At 44.3% G+C, this 14,881-nt stretch overlaps 1 protein-coding gene across 2 annotated transcripts in view; it reads left to right on the plus strand.

Moving 5' to 3' along the window:
* Nucleotides 1-4,927: 4,927 nt before the first annotated feature.
* LOC146830605 (ly6/PLAUR domain-containing protein 2-like) overlaps nt 4,928-14,881 on the plus strand; it is a 254,480-nt gene continuing 244,526 nt past the window's right edge. Inside the window, exon 1 of one of the 2 annotated variants that reach the window (XM_085604796.1) lies at nt 4,928-5,166. In XM_085604796.1, coding sequence (XP_085460922.1) covers nt 5,115-5,166 — 52 coding nt within the window. In that variant the 5' untranslated portion in view covers nt 4,928-5,114. The remainder of the gene's footprint in view (nt 5,167-14,881) is intronic. The other variant, XM_085604797.1, reaches the window with a different exon arrangement.

The following is a 14,881-nucleotide window of genomic DNA, read 5'->3' on the forward strand; positions in this document are numbered from 1 at the left end:
GAAATTGCATTTCTAGGCCTGGAGAACCTCACAGGTCTCTTATATGGGACACTCATAACGCAGTCCTTCCCGGAGGTGACCAAGGTGGTGCTCCAAACCTGGAGGACCACATTGCACTGTATGGGTTGGGACTTCAGGGTCATGCTGGAGACGCTGCTTTGAACAGGCCAGTAGCTGACTCAGGTGACACATCTGGAAGGCTTTAGAGACTAGAATAGGATAGGGGTGTCAAAATTGGGCAATGTGTGGGAAGATCAACTAAAATACTTAACTAACCTTCAAATGGAATTCTCTCTCCACAAGTACCAGATGTGTCTATAAATGGGGGGCAGACAAATCGGGCAAACTCCTCCACTGGCTAGAGACTAAAGAATTATAATCTAGGGTGGTGCCCAGTGTGGTGCAGGATGGTACTCAAGCTGTGAAGGGTCCTGACATGGCCTCCTCATTTGCAAATTTACTATGCTCTTTTCTATGTCGAGAACAGGCGCTCGGAGTGGGAGATGTCAACCCCGGTCATTGCTGACATTCCGTTCCCCAGCCTCTCCCTCCTAGAATGAGTCTATCTGGACCAGCCTTTGACCATTGAGGAGGTCAAAGAAGGTCTAACAGAGCTTAATGTCAGTAAGGCCCTAGGGCTTGATGGGTTCCTGGTGGAATATTACCATAAGATGCGTCGTGTCATTTCACCACCTATCATAGACATGTATCTTTAAGCTATTGACTGGGGGCGTTTCCCCACGGGGACGGACTTAGCCACCATTGTGGTGTTATTGAAACCTGGCAAGACGCCAGATCAGTGTGACTTCTACCAGCCCATCTCTCTCATTAATACGGAGGTTAAAGGTTCATTCACATCTTGACCAGGCTGGTTCACCCTTCTTCAGGAGAATTCATCTCGCCCTGGCCCACTTTCGTTCATTGCACTGCACCACTACCCTGCTGCTTCTTAACTTCTAGAAAACATTTGACTCCCTGGACTAGATTTTCCTATAGGAATTCCACGTGAACAAGTGCTTCGGCACGCAATTTCAATTCTATATTTGGGTCTTGTATGCTGAACCGTCGGTGAGTGTGAACAGAGTGGCATTCCCTGCGTTTCCAATTAGAAGAGATATAGAGCAGAGGTAATTACTGTTACCACTGCTCTTTGCGCTAGCAATTGAACCATTAGTGATGTGGATAAGTTGCAATGCCCAGGACTGGAAGTTTGACTGGGAATTCACTGTAGAGGACAGAATAGCGCTATATGTGGATGATCTCCTCCTGTTTCTGGCCTGTCCGGCAGTGACCGGATCCCACCTCCTCTCTATTTTAGACATCTTTGTGTCATCTTTCGGGTTGAAGGTAAACTGGTCTAAATCAATACTAATCCCTCTGCGGGGTGACAGGTAAGATGAGAACTGCCATCCAGGCCTCCCCCTAAAGCACCTCCATTTTCGGCACCTGGGGGATTTAAATGTCCTCGGACCCATACTTAGCTTGGAGCCTTATGCTCAGACCCATAGCCCAACAGTAATGCTAGACTTAGACAGGTGGACCAAGCTACAGCACAATCTATTAGGGAGGGTAGCCCTGTACAAAATGATGACCCTTCGATGCCTTTTGTTAAACCTCCGAAACAACCCCTTTTCAGTTCCAAATCACTGTCTGGCCATCATTAAAGCCAAAGCCCGTAACTTTATATGGTTGGGCAGCCTTTCAGGATCTCCTTTCCCAAGAGTGTCAGATCGCCATTCGACAGACGCTGGCTACGGCAGATATTCAGCTCTACTACTAGGCTGCACATACATTGGTGGTGAACGACTTGGTGCATGGAGGGTGGGCAGAACCGACCTTCAGGATGGAAATTGCATTTCTAGGCCTGGAGAACCTCACAGGTCTCTTATATGGGACACTCATACCGCAGTCCTTCCCGGAGGTGACCAAGGTGGTGCTCCAAACCTGGAGGACCACATTGCACTGTATGGGTTGGGACTTCAGGGTCATGCTGGAGACGCTGCTTTGAACAGGCCAGTAGCTGACTCAGGTGACACATCTGGAAGGCTTTAGAGACTAGAATAGGATAGGGGTGTCAAAATTGGGCAATGTGTGGGAAGATCAACTAAAATACTTAACTAACCTTCAAATGGAATTCTCTCTCCACAAGTACCAGAATTATATCTCCAGTTTATTAATGCCTTGGAGGGCAACCGGAGGCCTTCATGGCGCTCCCAGGATACAACACACTGGAGGTTTTATTACTCCTGGGACCAATGAAGAAGTGACACATTTTTCAGGTCTGTAGAGCCCTGTTTGACCACTCACCCTGTAACCTTTCATGGCTGAGAGCCCGTTTGGTGGTCTGAGTGGTACCTTTGGAGGACGCAGAGTGGACTGAAGCCTGCATGGTACCGCGTGCCTTGGCAATGTCAGCTAGATTACGCCACAGTCAAATACATTTTCTATACTGCACCTATTTTACACCCAGAGGCCTATGGAAAGTGGAGAGAATCCCTTAGCCCACCTGCACCAGGTGTCAGGACAATACAGAAATTTGCTCTTTATGGTGTGGGGATGCCCTCCTCTACAGCGATATTGGCTTGCCATCTTCCAGACTCTTTGCTGTTCCGGGACAAAGAATCGAGGCCTCGTAAAACATTACTGAGGATACTAGATGAGTTGGAGGGACCCAGGGGAGACCAAAATGTGGTGAGTTAGTGGACGGTCTTGGCAAGTAGAGGCATTGCAAAACACTGGAAGAGATTGTCAGCCCCATGGCTACGAGAGTGGGGATGGACAATGCGCAAAGTTGAAGGAACCAATTTATATTGTGCAGGGATGCCAAAAGTTACATGCCAGAGTGTGGGGAAAATAGTGGTCCTATTATGGTCTTGAAGGGTCTTGAAAGTCTGGGGGGGAGAGGGGACGGGGGTCAAAAGTATACATTATCTGTCATGGATTCTTGTTGCAGGTTTCCTGTGTAAACCAGCAAACAGTGTGTTGTTGTTTTATTTGTGTTGGAAAACTAAAAAAAAAATTCTATAAAAAACAAAAGCCACGTCATCATCAATCTTCTCCTGCATGACTCCAAACCAAGCTTCAGCTCTGAAACAGGTGTATTACAAGTCCTGGACAATGCCCTCTTGAACATAGATACAGATGACGCCTTCTCCTGATACGGCTGCCGCTATCGGCTGCATTCAAAACCATCAACTATCGCACCTTTATCCACCAGTGCATTTTTATGGTCTCCTCCAGATCTCAAAAGTTCCCCATCACCTGTGGAAACTCCAGAATCCCTTTTGTCCCCCGTGACCTTCAACCTCTACATGGAACCCTTTGGAATACTACACACTGATAGCAGCCTCAACACCCATCAATATACTAACACACAACTATATATGGTAGGGTCCCCTGCTCAAGACATTTAATGACTGAACAATGCCTACTCTTCCTTCAGACCTATATGTCCCGCACCCACCTCAAACTTTGCCCCACAAAACCCAAATTTGTCTTTTTCGCCATCAGTAACAAGCAAAAGAGAGTTTAATCCTGGCTGTTGAACATGAACCTGGCTGATTCAAAGTCTAACAATCGACTAATGCAGGATAACTAAAATTCACTCTTGACACCAACCTGACGCTCAAGGAACATATCGCCATGAAGTCCAGCACAGCTTGCTACTATATAATAAAGAAGGTGAAACATTTCTCCTGGAAAGCAACTTCAGAACAGCCAATTAAGTCCAGGCTACTCTTGCATCTGGAAGGTGTCAACGCCCTGTTTGACGTCCTAGCAGACTTCAAAGGGGGCCCCCTAAGGTCCTCCTAAGCACCCCAGCACACCTCTTCAAAGGCCCGAAGAATCATGAACACATCACCCCACCCATATAGCCTGCACCAACTCCAAGGCCTTCTCCATCGTCTACAAAGCCGTCATGACTGGTACCCCCACCTATCAGGCTGACAAACTCACCATCTCGGGTGGCTTTCAGCAGATCCGTAGCCAGGACGCTAACAGAATGAGGATAAAGACACTGTCTCCAGCCTGAGACTCTTGAAACACTCAATACTTCTTTTTCTTAACCACAGAGGATAGTGGTAGCAAGGGCAGTGTTTCTTGAACCAAAGGGCAAGCCCGGGATAGAAGCCACTACTCCTGTCTATTCCTAATTGATGTTAATGGATCTTCCCAGACTGGAATCCAGAAACGACTAAAGAGTGATCAGTTTGCAGAAGATGAAAAGGGGTTTCAGAGTCAAGGCACCTGCAGGCCTGATGCAGTATCAAGAACTGAGGATCAAATGAAGGACACCAGGGGTGTCTACCATTGAACCACTGGAAGGCACACACATTCTTTAAATTGATGACTGAAATGATGGAGTGACCAGGAAGGGGTAGCCAGCACTGTGTGTCAAACTATTTAGAATCCCCAGAATGACCTCTTCCTGGCCATTTAGATCCTCAGATGGCCAATGCAGGCGAAAAATCAGATTTCTTCTCTCTAACATTTCCAAAGCTACACACTTTTACAAACCAGATCGCCTGATAATGCAGCAAGCTTTTCCTCTGGGTGCTTTAAATTGTAATGCGTCTGTATTGTGAAGAAATGGAAATTAAGATGAAGTTAAAACACAGACAGAGTCCTACCAGAATGGAGGGTCTGGCAGCCCTCAAGAGTCTCTGGTCCTGCTTTCATAATGGGATAAACAGGGCTACAAGTCTCAGATTGCAAATGCGAAACCAAAAACTGGGCTTGATCGATTACTGGCGCACGGGCCTGGGAGACTGGGAGCGCCGGAGAAGGGCCCTGCGAGCAGCTGGTTGCACCGTCAGACGTGCTGAACACCCTAATCCGCCCTGGCACGGCTTGGCAAGCGAGCGGCACCGCGATCACGTGCCTTGATGTGCCGGAGTGGGAATGCATAATCCGTAAAGTGCCTGGGTGGGCCGCCCGGTTTAATATTAGTGAGCGCTGACTCATGTTACCCGACCATCCGGTTCATCTCGCTCCTGTTCTTCCATAGGGTTGTTGATTTCTCAGCTGCGCACTGGGTCTGAGGAGGGCACAGGTAGAACCGACAGCCGGACGGTCCTTGCCATCAGCTCCCAGCTCCCACGGGTCCCCTGGAGATGAAGCGCTTTCTGCTCCCCTTCCTGGCAGCAGCGCTGTGCCTGGAGCAAGGTGAGACTTCCCATTCATTTACCTCACGGGCAGACGTAGGCACAGACAGAGGTTTTCTTTTGTAGTGCACACTGCGAGCCGAATTGCCTTTAGGCGCTTTAGTAAATGTACGCAGTGTGTTTTGTATTTGCCAGAGTTGAAGGTTCTGGAGCTGCCGTCTTCCCGCTCAGCATAAAACGTTTTTTATCATTTGGAATTCAACCTTGGATGTTTATACTTTCATATAATTTTGGGATGAAAATCCCTTCAAATTTCCAGTCCTTGGCTGTCATTTGTCATACTATTCTGGGAGTTGAAGTCTTCTTCAAAGGACGTAATTGAACCGACGCACCGGATGATTTTTCTGCCAGAAAGACACTCCAACACAGAGATAGAACTTGCACGTCCGCAGATTCGATCATATATTGGAGCTGTACATTCTACTTTTGTTGGCCAATATCTTGTTTTATTCAGGTTTTTTTACTCGTCGCTAGATGGCAGGAATCCACTTTTTCAGTCCGGGGCATTTATGCAGCTTAATTGATGGGACTCAAGACGTAGGCGCCTGGTTCCAGTTGGTTGTTAATTGAAAACCCTCAGATTTTTTAAGAGGGTTTTAAATTAGTGTGAATGCCCTGCTGGAATGTCCTGCATCTAACTATCCACAGTGGCCGAAATTCCACTAATTGGTTCAGATTGTCTCCCAATTAGAAGAATTCCATGTACATACCTGGGAGACCTGGGCAGAGGCGGTGATCAGGACAAGATGTGTCCTGCACACTGTACTATGGCAATACTGTGATCATCAGTCACACCAATGAGGCTCCAGCGTGCATCGCCTGCTGAAGTAGCCAGTTTCCCATTGGTGGAAGCAGACATCTTGCTGCTCTGATGCAGTGATACTGCCATGAGTCTGCAGGGTACCAGACTTCGAGGCTTTAATGAAGTTGGCTGACCTGGCATTGGTCATATTGGCGTGGAATGATCTAGCAACCATAAGTTCTTGATGATGCTATTAATTAGCCAATGGTATTAGAAAGTAGTCGCTCTCCACACTAGGAGAGGCCGACGGTGAGTTGATGGGTGTGTTCTGATATTTTTAGGCTTGGTGAGATTTAATTTGGCAGGTCTCTCGATTCCAGAGCTTTCTCTAGTGCTGGTGTCCGTCCCAAAAACACAACTCAAACTTAGAGAAGTTTCGGGCGCTTTCTGTGTTTTTTAGGGTGGATTATCTTGAGCCCCAGAATAATTAGACTTGGCAGGTTCAAGCATCTGGAGGAGAGTGTGAAGCTCGGTTGGACTGCAGATGGAGAGATAAGGTATGTGTTGTAATCTTACTGTAAGGTAATATTCCTATATTGGTGTGTTCCACCACCCCCTCCCTGACTAGCACATGGTATCCCCATGGGAGTTCATGTTAGAATGTTGGTGTTCTAGTTCAGAAAATGCGAGAGTGGATGGTCAGAATAAAGGTTCTTGGACTTACCTGCATTGAAGTCTGACTCCTTTTACACTTTTAACACTGGCGACGAGCTGTGAAAGGGGCAGCTGACCATCTCCCCTTTGTGTATTCTCTCCTGGTAATGGACTTTCAGTGAGTACTTTACGCTGGAATTTGTGGAGTCGGCCGTTGGCAGTATTGCGCAAATCCAAACAGTACAGGTTCAAGGATCTTTTAATTAAGTATTCCTACTATCCAGAAGGTCTGAAGAACCCTTATGGTGCGTGAGCTGCCAAGTTTCAGAGTGGTATTTTATCTCCAAGGCTTCAAAATACCTCTTATCTCCAAGGCTTCAGCTGCATAGTTGGGGCCATCGAGGATCGGCACTGGCGAGCATCCTGTGTGGAGTGTCTGTATTGGACGTGAGTGTTTTATAAGGAGAACCGGTTCCGGGTTCTGACTGAATTTTCCACTACATCAGTGTCCTTTCGAGTGTGGTGGTGGGTACCGCGTTAAAGTTCTCCTTCCTGCTTCGTCCTGCCTCGCTAGCTGTCAGAGTGCATATCCTCGAGCCGTGTGGTGGTCTACCGATGTATATGGGTAGCGGTGTGGTGGATTGCTGATCCTTGTGCCTTCAACGGACAGGTCGATCGTTCCCAGTCAGACACCATCAGCCCCAGTGCTGAGCTTCCTTCTGCCTGCTGTATGCGACGTTAGAGTTGTGCTTCCTGTCGGGTGTAGTCCGGCGCTCCAACCGCTTGTGGGCCGTCATTCCTTTGATTCTCCTCAAGGGGGATTTTCTTCCTGCTTTCGGGCCCGGCGCGTCAGCCGCTCGAGGGCCGTTCTTCAAAGAATCTCCTCAGCAAGTGATCTTCTTCCTGCGGCGAGGCCTAGCGCTCCAACCGCTTGGGGGCCGTTTCCTCTCAGGATTCACCACAGCGCCTCGCATCAGCTGGGTCAGTCGAGCATTGTGGCTTCTCAGCGCTGCGGCAAGAATCCTGCCTGGGGGATTTCAGCCTCCTTACATCTTATTGCCTTGGCGGTACATTAATTTGGGACATCAGCCTTCAAGTAACGTTTACATTTTTGTGTGTGTGGGTCACGTACTGCTGGTAAATCGTTAACTAGTACGTAACCTGAGGCAGTTCATGTGCCTCCAAACTGGGTTTTCCCCTTTGTGTTGCCTACAGGGAAAGTCTTCCACACATGGTTTCCTCAGATTGATAAGCTGTGGGGAGTCCAGATAACTGTCCTTGCTGTAGCCGATGACTTTTAACTTTTCCAATAATCTGTGCCTGTGAATTTGGTGTTCCCCCTTGTGAAACATATTTCAGCAGCATTCTTAAACATTGTACCTTGAGGATACTTATATTTTTGTTTTATATAATGGGCACTCCAGGTATTAGCCAACCACCGTCCTTTTTAAATGACTGTGGAGATCCAGAGATCCACTGGAAAGATTGGACTAAATTATTTGAATCATATCTAATCGCTATGGGGGGTGAGAAATTCTCAGCTTTGCGGAAACAACACATACCACTGCATAATTTAGGCATTGATGGGCGTAAAGTGTTTGAAACCCTACCTGAACCTGAAGTAGATGATGAGGAGGAGTATGATGTATATGATATTACTCTTATGAAACTAGAGACACACTTTGGAGACAAAGTCAATGTGGTTCTGGAACGCCATAAATTCTTCAGCAGAATGCAGGGGAAGAATGAATCTATTAATAACTATATTGCAGCCTTAAGAGGACTCCCTCAGTTATGTGAATTCGGGGATCTAAATGACTCTCTCATACGAGATCAACTAGTTAGATGCACGAACAACAGCAGGGTTCAAGAAAAACTTCTAGCTAAAAATCCCACTCTTAGGGATGCCATTTCGATGGCACAATCTATTGAACATACTGCTAGGTGTGTAAAAGAAATGAAGATTAATGAAGAAGTGGTGGCCTCAGTACAAGTAGAAGCAAATAACAATGAAGTACTTAAAATGTCTGACAAATGGGACAATAAGGATATGTGTCAATCGCCAAATCTACCAAGGAGGTGCATAGTTTGAAATGTTTTAGATGTGGCAGTAGCAACCATCTTGCAAACAACCCTTTGTGTACAGCGCGTAGTGTCTTATGTAAAAAATGTAATAGGAGAGGGCACCTAGCAAGGGTGTGTAGAGATGGCTTGAGTAATACGGTCAATGTGATCAATACAACTGAAGAACCACAGGCAAAATTTGTGTTCCAATTGAAAGATAGTGATGCATGTTCTAAACCTAATTATCCAAAGTGTGTTGTCCTATTTGACAGTAAACCGTTAGAAGTTTACGCTGATTCATGTTCACCATTCACGTTGATAAATATAAAAGATTTTGAGGAGTCTCTTGGGCGTTGCAAAGAGATGTTAAGTACTCCTGATATTTCACCAGAAGGGTATACTAGAGATCCTATTCCTCTTGTTGGCATGATAAGCAGTCACATAGACTTTAAAGGGAGATCCACGGTAGGAAATGTGTATATAGTTGAAAGTGGGGCAAATCTTCTAGGGTGGCAACATCAAAGAGAACTAGGGATTATTTTGGATCCCAATGATGAGAATCAAGTCATTCTTGTTGATATACCCAACAGTAACAAACATCTGCAGAATACATTTCCAAGGTTTTCATTGATAAATTGGGCAAGTTTCAGCATAAAATCAAAGTCAGGCAAGGTGCTAAGCCGATGGTACACAAAACACGCCCTGTACCTCTTCGCCATAGAGAAACGCTAAAAATGGAGTTGAATAAGTTGTGTGAAATAGGGGTCATCCAACCCATTGAAGCTACAGAATGGCTTGCACCATTAGTTCTGGCGTCTAAGGGAAATGGACAAGGTATTCGTCTTTGTGTGGACCTCTGCTCCTTAAATGAAAACATTTGGGTAGAGAGATTTCCTCTCCCCAATATAAATGAGATGTTAAGCACTATGGGTAAGGCTTGTTTTTTTTCGGTTATTGATTTATCCATGGCCTATCATCAGGTTGAACTACACCCTGAGTCAAGACCTTTGACTGCATTCACTTCACCATTTGGGGCCTATATGTTTGTAAGAATGCCCTTTGGTCTTGCCTCAGCGGTGTCCATTTTTCAAAAAATAATGCAACATGTCTTAAGGATGTCAAAAATACCCTCTGATTCCAGGACGACATACTTATGTATGAGGCGACGGAGGAAAAACATGATGTGACCCTCAATACAGTGTGTCACAAACTCTCAGATGCAGGGTTAACAGTTCAACTTGATAAGTGCAAGATTAAAGTCACGTCAGTTGATTATTTGGGGCATACCATCTCCAAGGAAGGTTTTAGGCCCAAGTTCAGCTTAATCCAAGCAGTCAAGGATGCGCCGCATCCAACGTACAAAGAGGAACTTAAATCGTTCCTTGGTTTAGTGGAATATATGTCCAAGTTTGTAAGAAATTGTGCTGACCTGTGCGATGGCTTACGTGAACTCCTCAAGAAGAACACTACATTTGAATGGGAAAAGAGACACAGTGAAATGGTTGAAACGATAAAACATTGCATTTTGGAGTCTCCAGCTCTGGGTCCGTTTGATCCTAGGAGGAAAACTATATTCACGATGGACGCATCAAGTAAAGGGTTAGGAGCAATGCTTTCTCACAAGGGGGATGGGGAAGAAATTGTCATAGTGTTTGCATCCCGGACCCTGAGTGCATCAGAACGCAATTACTCAGTTATTGAAAGGGAGGCGTTGGCATACTTTTGGGCTGTGCACCATTTAACATTTTTCTTGTGGGGAACTAAATTTGTTATACACACAGACCACAAACCATTAACTTTCATGTTTTCATCTAAACATTCTCAGAATATGTCTCCCCGTATAAGTAAATGGGTTCTGGGTCTAGAGAATTTCTGCTTTAAAGTAGAGTACCTACTGGGTCCAGAAAATGTGATCGCTGACTACTTATCTAGATCACCCCTCAAGGGCAACCATAGCGAGGAAGTGTTAGATGTACCCATCTTTTCAATGCACTTACCCTCTATAACGGATGTTGAATGGGACAAGGGCATGAAGGAAGATAGAGCCATGGAGACTCTAAAATAATTCATCATTAAAGGATGGCCTGAGAAAATTTCGGGAGTCCCTGACACTATTAGAGATTTTTGGGAGGTGAGACTTGAACTATTTCTCATTTCTGGTCGCATACATCGTGGTGATAAAATCATTCCACCCATGGATTTGAGAAATAAAATAATTGAACTAGCCCATGAAGGGCATTTGGGCTAGTTCACTAAAAACAGGGTGCAAAGCTGCTTTTGGTTTCCTAAAATGGATTCCATGATCGAGATACAAGTTAAAGAATGTATCAGTTGTGTGAGAAGTGACAAAAGCAAAGTTCTCCAAAAAGCTCCTTTGGCGCCTGTCAGTGTGCCAATGATTCAGTGGACCAAGTTGGCTATGGATATCATTGGCCCTATGGAGGTTCTGGGTCCTCAGAAGAGGTTCATGTTCGTTCTTGTTGATTACACCTCCCGTTGGGTCAACTTCAAATTTACGTTATCCACCACAACGAACAACCTCATCTCCTTCTTGAAGAACATTTTTGTCTATGAGGGTATCCCTTCAACACTTGTGACAGACAACGGTGTGCAGTTTGTTTCTGAGACAATGAAGGAATTCTTGGAAGAACTTAACATAAGGCATGCAAAGACTGCACTCTATTGTCCAAAAGCTAATGGTTTAGTGGAAAGGGTGAATCGCATGGTGAAGGAACACATTCAGCTTGCTATCACAAATGGATTCAATGTTGAAGACTCTCTAAGGGAATTTATATGGGCATATCACACCACTCCCAATGTGGTTACTGGAGTATCCCCTTTTGTGTTTCTGAGAGGGAGGGAACCTAGTACCAAAATGAATCCTGGATGGTTGAGAGGTGGAAAAAGTGTATCGCCTGATCTAAATCAGAGCAAAGAGAGAGTAGAGTTACATCAACAGAAATACAAGACTTGGTACGATGTGAAACATGGTGCACAAAATGTGGAGTTTAAAATTGACACTCCAGTGATAGTAAAGAAGCCTGTTCATGTGCAACCAGGGTCGAGCAAGTTTGGTGCTCCCCTATGAGTGGACAAGATAGGTAAGAATGCAGTCCGCTTGCAAAACGGACAAACGTGGAGTAATGATAGAAGTGTGAACATTTCTTGAAATGAATGAATCGAGTAATTTTCCCTACATAGGGAGATGTGTTGTAATCTTACTGTAAAGGTAATATTCCTATATTGGTATGTTCCACCACCCCCTCCCTTACTAGCACATGGTATCCCCCATGGGAGTTCATGTTAGAATGTTGGTGTTCTAGTTCAGAAAATGCGAGAGTGGAGGGTCAGAATAAAGGTTCTTGGACTTACCTGCATTGAAGTCTGATTCCTTTTACACTTTTAACAGTATGTCTCTCCCATTCTTAGATCTCTGAGCAAGAAAACACCTGTATACTCTCTGTGTCTCTCATCAGAGGATGAGACGTGTGCAGTGGTGCTCTGGCCTCAAGGTTTACATATATGGATCGAGGCATACCTGCTTGTTCGTCTCCAAGAGAAAATGGATCGTGTCCCAAATTGTCACAATCCATTAAGGTTTCCGTGTACTCCTTGCACTGCGGAAAGAAGAATGAAAATTAATTCACCCCAAAAAGAGTGTTTTAGGAAACCTGTCTGAGAGCAGATGCGCATAGGGAAGTTGACATAATACCAAGGGTGAAATATATTTTCACCGTATCTATTACAAACTATTAGCTTCTGGAATGACATAACCATAATGACTTTATGGCAGGAATTCCAAGCAGAAAACAATTCACCGGGGTTACCCAGTTTAGGTCCAGGGGAGCTTAATCTAAACCAGACTTTCAGGATATTCAGATAAAATGCATTTACATACAATAGATATCAGAGGAAATCATTTGTATCAATAGCGGATACTCTGAAAGTCTGACATGAATTGGCCCTCACAGACCTGCACGGTGCACCTTCGTGATGGAGCAGTAAAACTGGTGGCATAGAGACCATCCCCAAATTATTGAAGATTGAGAAGATCTAAAATCCACACACCAATCCGATGGATAAATAAACCCATTAATGGCTTGCAAAACATTACTACATTTTCAGACCATGCAGAGAACATGTTCTACTTTTTATAATCTGTCTGTGGTAACATAAGAAATACCTTCCTAATGATATCTGAAATTCAATCATAAATTCAATTCGAGATTTAAAACCAACTTTTTACCATAAATATGCCATTCCTTCATATTTTTTCGAACAGAAATTTCCTTTGTTCACCAATCTCTATTGTTGTTTAGTAAAGCTTTCCTCAAATAGGATATCTGATCTGACTCACTCAAAATGGACTGGATTACCCATTTCTAAAACAATCATAGGCACAACTGAACAATCAATCAAACTTTCAAGCCATGATCAGCCTTCCTTGGTTTCAAAAGATTCCAGAACAATGTGCGGGTATTCAGCTCCATAAACAAAGAAAACAAAATAATCTACTGTCTCTTTATCAATCTAGTTTCAGGTGTGGATGTAGCATGGAAACAACCACTCTTAAAGGCCTCATTGGCATCCACTCCATTCTCTGAGATGCTGTGGTCGGTCCATTCATCCTGTGTACCTGTTGATGCTGTTTGACACAATTGATTGCTAGAGGCTATTGGAGACCCTAGAGTAATGTGTGTGTTTCGAAGTTGTAATGCTGAAATGAATTGCTTCCTTTTTGACTATTCGAAGACACTTGGTCAGGGAGGTAAACGTATATCCAAAGCTCCACTGGAAATTTATAGAGTCCTTCAAGGCTCAAGCCCAGCTGTTTAATCTCTACATGGAGTCTCCGAGAATCCTAATGGGGGAAGCGCTGGAGGTCATTCATCAATACGCAGAAATTACTCAAATGTTCCTGAAGATCCCAACAATTCGCAAAACCCATGAAGTCCTGTCTTTAAAAATAAAAAAAACTGGATATCTCTTAATCTCCTGAAGCATAACCTTTAAAAAACTGAATGGTTCCTTATTAAAATCCCTCACAACACTAAATAAACGAGGAGCGTCTCAGTGAACCAGCAGTGGTTCCCAAGGTGAAGCCCTGGAAAATGGATCAGCTCTAATTTATCCATGAATTGGGCACAACTTACTGCTGACCGAGCATCTTTAGACGGCGTCATTTTTTAAAGAATTATTTCAGACTATTATTTTCAAATTGGCAGACCAATCATAGGTTCTTTTCAAAACTGACTATGGGAACTCTGTTTTGGTATGAGTGCCTTCCTCTATGTAATGCCCATTAAGGCTGTAATACATGCTGTGCCCAGAATAATCTCAGGCAAAAACTCATGAGCCACAGTGTCCCTATCCTCAAACACTTTCACTAGGTCCTGCTAGAAGCCCAAGTGAAATGCAAGTTGTCTTGCTTTACCTACACCTCAACAATTCCCCATATCTGTTCTGTGGCATCAAAAAGACCTGAATGCACCAATACAACTAAGGTGTTTGCAAAACCTCACCCTAGAAACCAAGCAAGTAGGAGCACAATCACAAACCTTTCCGGTGCAGCAACTAAGTAATGCAACTCATTATCCATTGAACTAAAAAAGTCCAAATCCTTACCTAACTTTTTAAAGAATTGAAATCCTTCCTGTTAAACCTACGTCTAATCGAATGCGTTTCTCTTGTATCCCTCACTGTAGCTTAAATTCAAGAAATCAATCCCATATCCCTCCTCTTATTGTTCCTCCCCATCCCTGATCCCTCTCCCCAGAGTCACCTTCTATTTGGCACCCTCCCCTTTAGCATCCTACATGTTTTTTGAACAACTCTTTCCCATTCAATAGGCTGCCTTTTCCACTCCTGTCTTTCCCACCCAATGTCTTCTGACTCCTTGACTTGCTCTTCTACATTGTATCCCTAATCTTTAGTGTTGGTGCTAATCTGCCATCAGTAACACAACCAATTTGGTTGTTATCCTTTGTTCTTTGTGAACTTCTCCCAGTTGTAAGTACAACTCACCTGGTGCACTTCCTAAGAAACATAAGTAAATAAAGGTTTGTCTAGTAAACATGTCCTACATTTACAGAGAGCTCTTGCCTTAGATAAGGCTCTGATTTGAAGGCATAACAAATGGCTCTGATATACTGCTTATGTACGGAAAATAATGCGCCATAGGAGATTTATGCTTGTAATGAATATGTTTTATATAAGATAAATAATGCATACCTTATTTATTTTGTATATATGTTTA

The sequence above is a fragment of the Triturus cristatus genome, chromosome 5_1 (genome assembly GCF_964204655.1).
Source record: "Triturus cristatus chromosome 5_1, aTriCri1.1, whole genome shotgun sequence".
Lineage (NCBI taxonomy): Eukaryota > Metazoa > Chordata > Amphibia > Caudata > Salamandridae > Triturus > Triturus cristatus.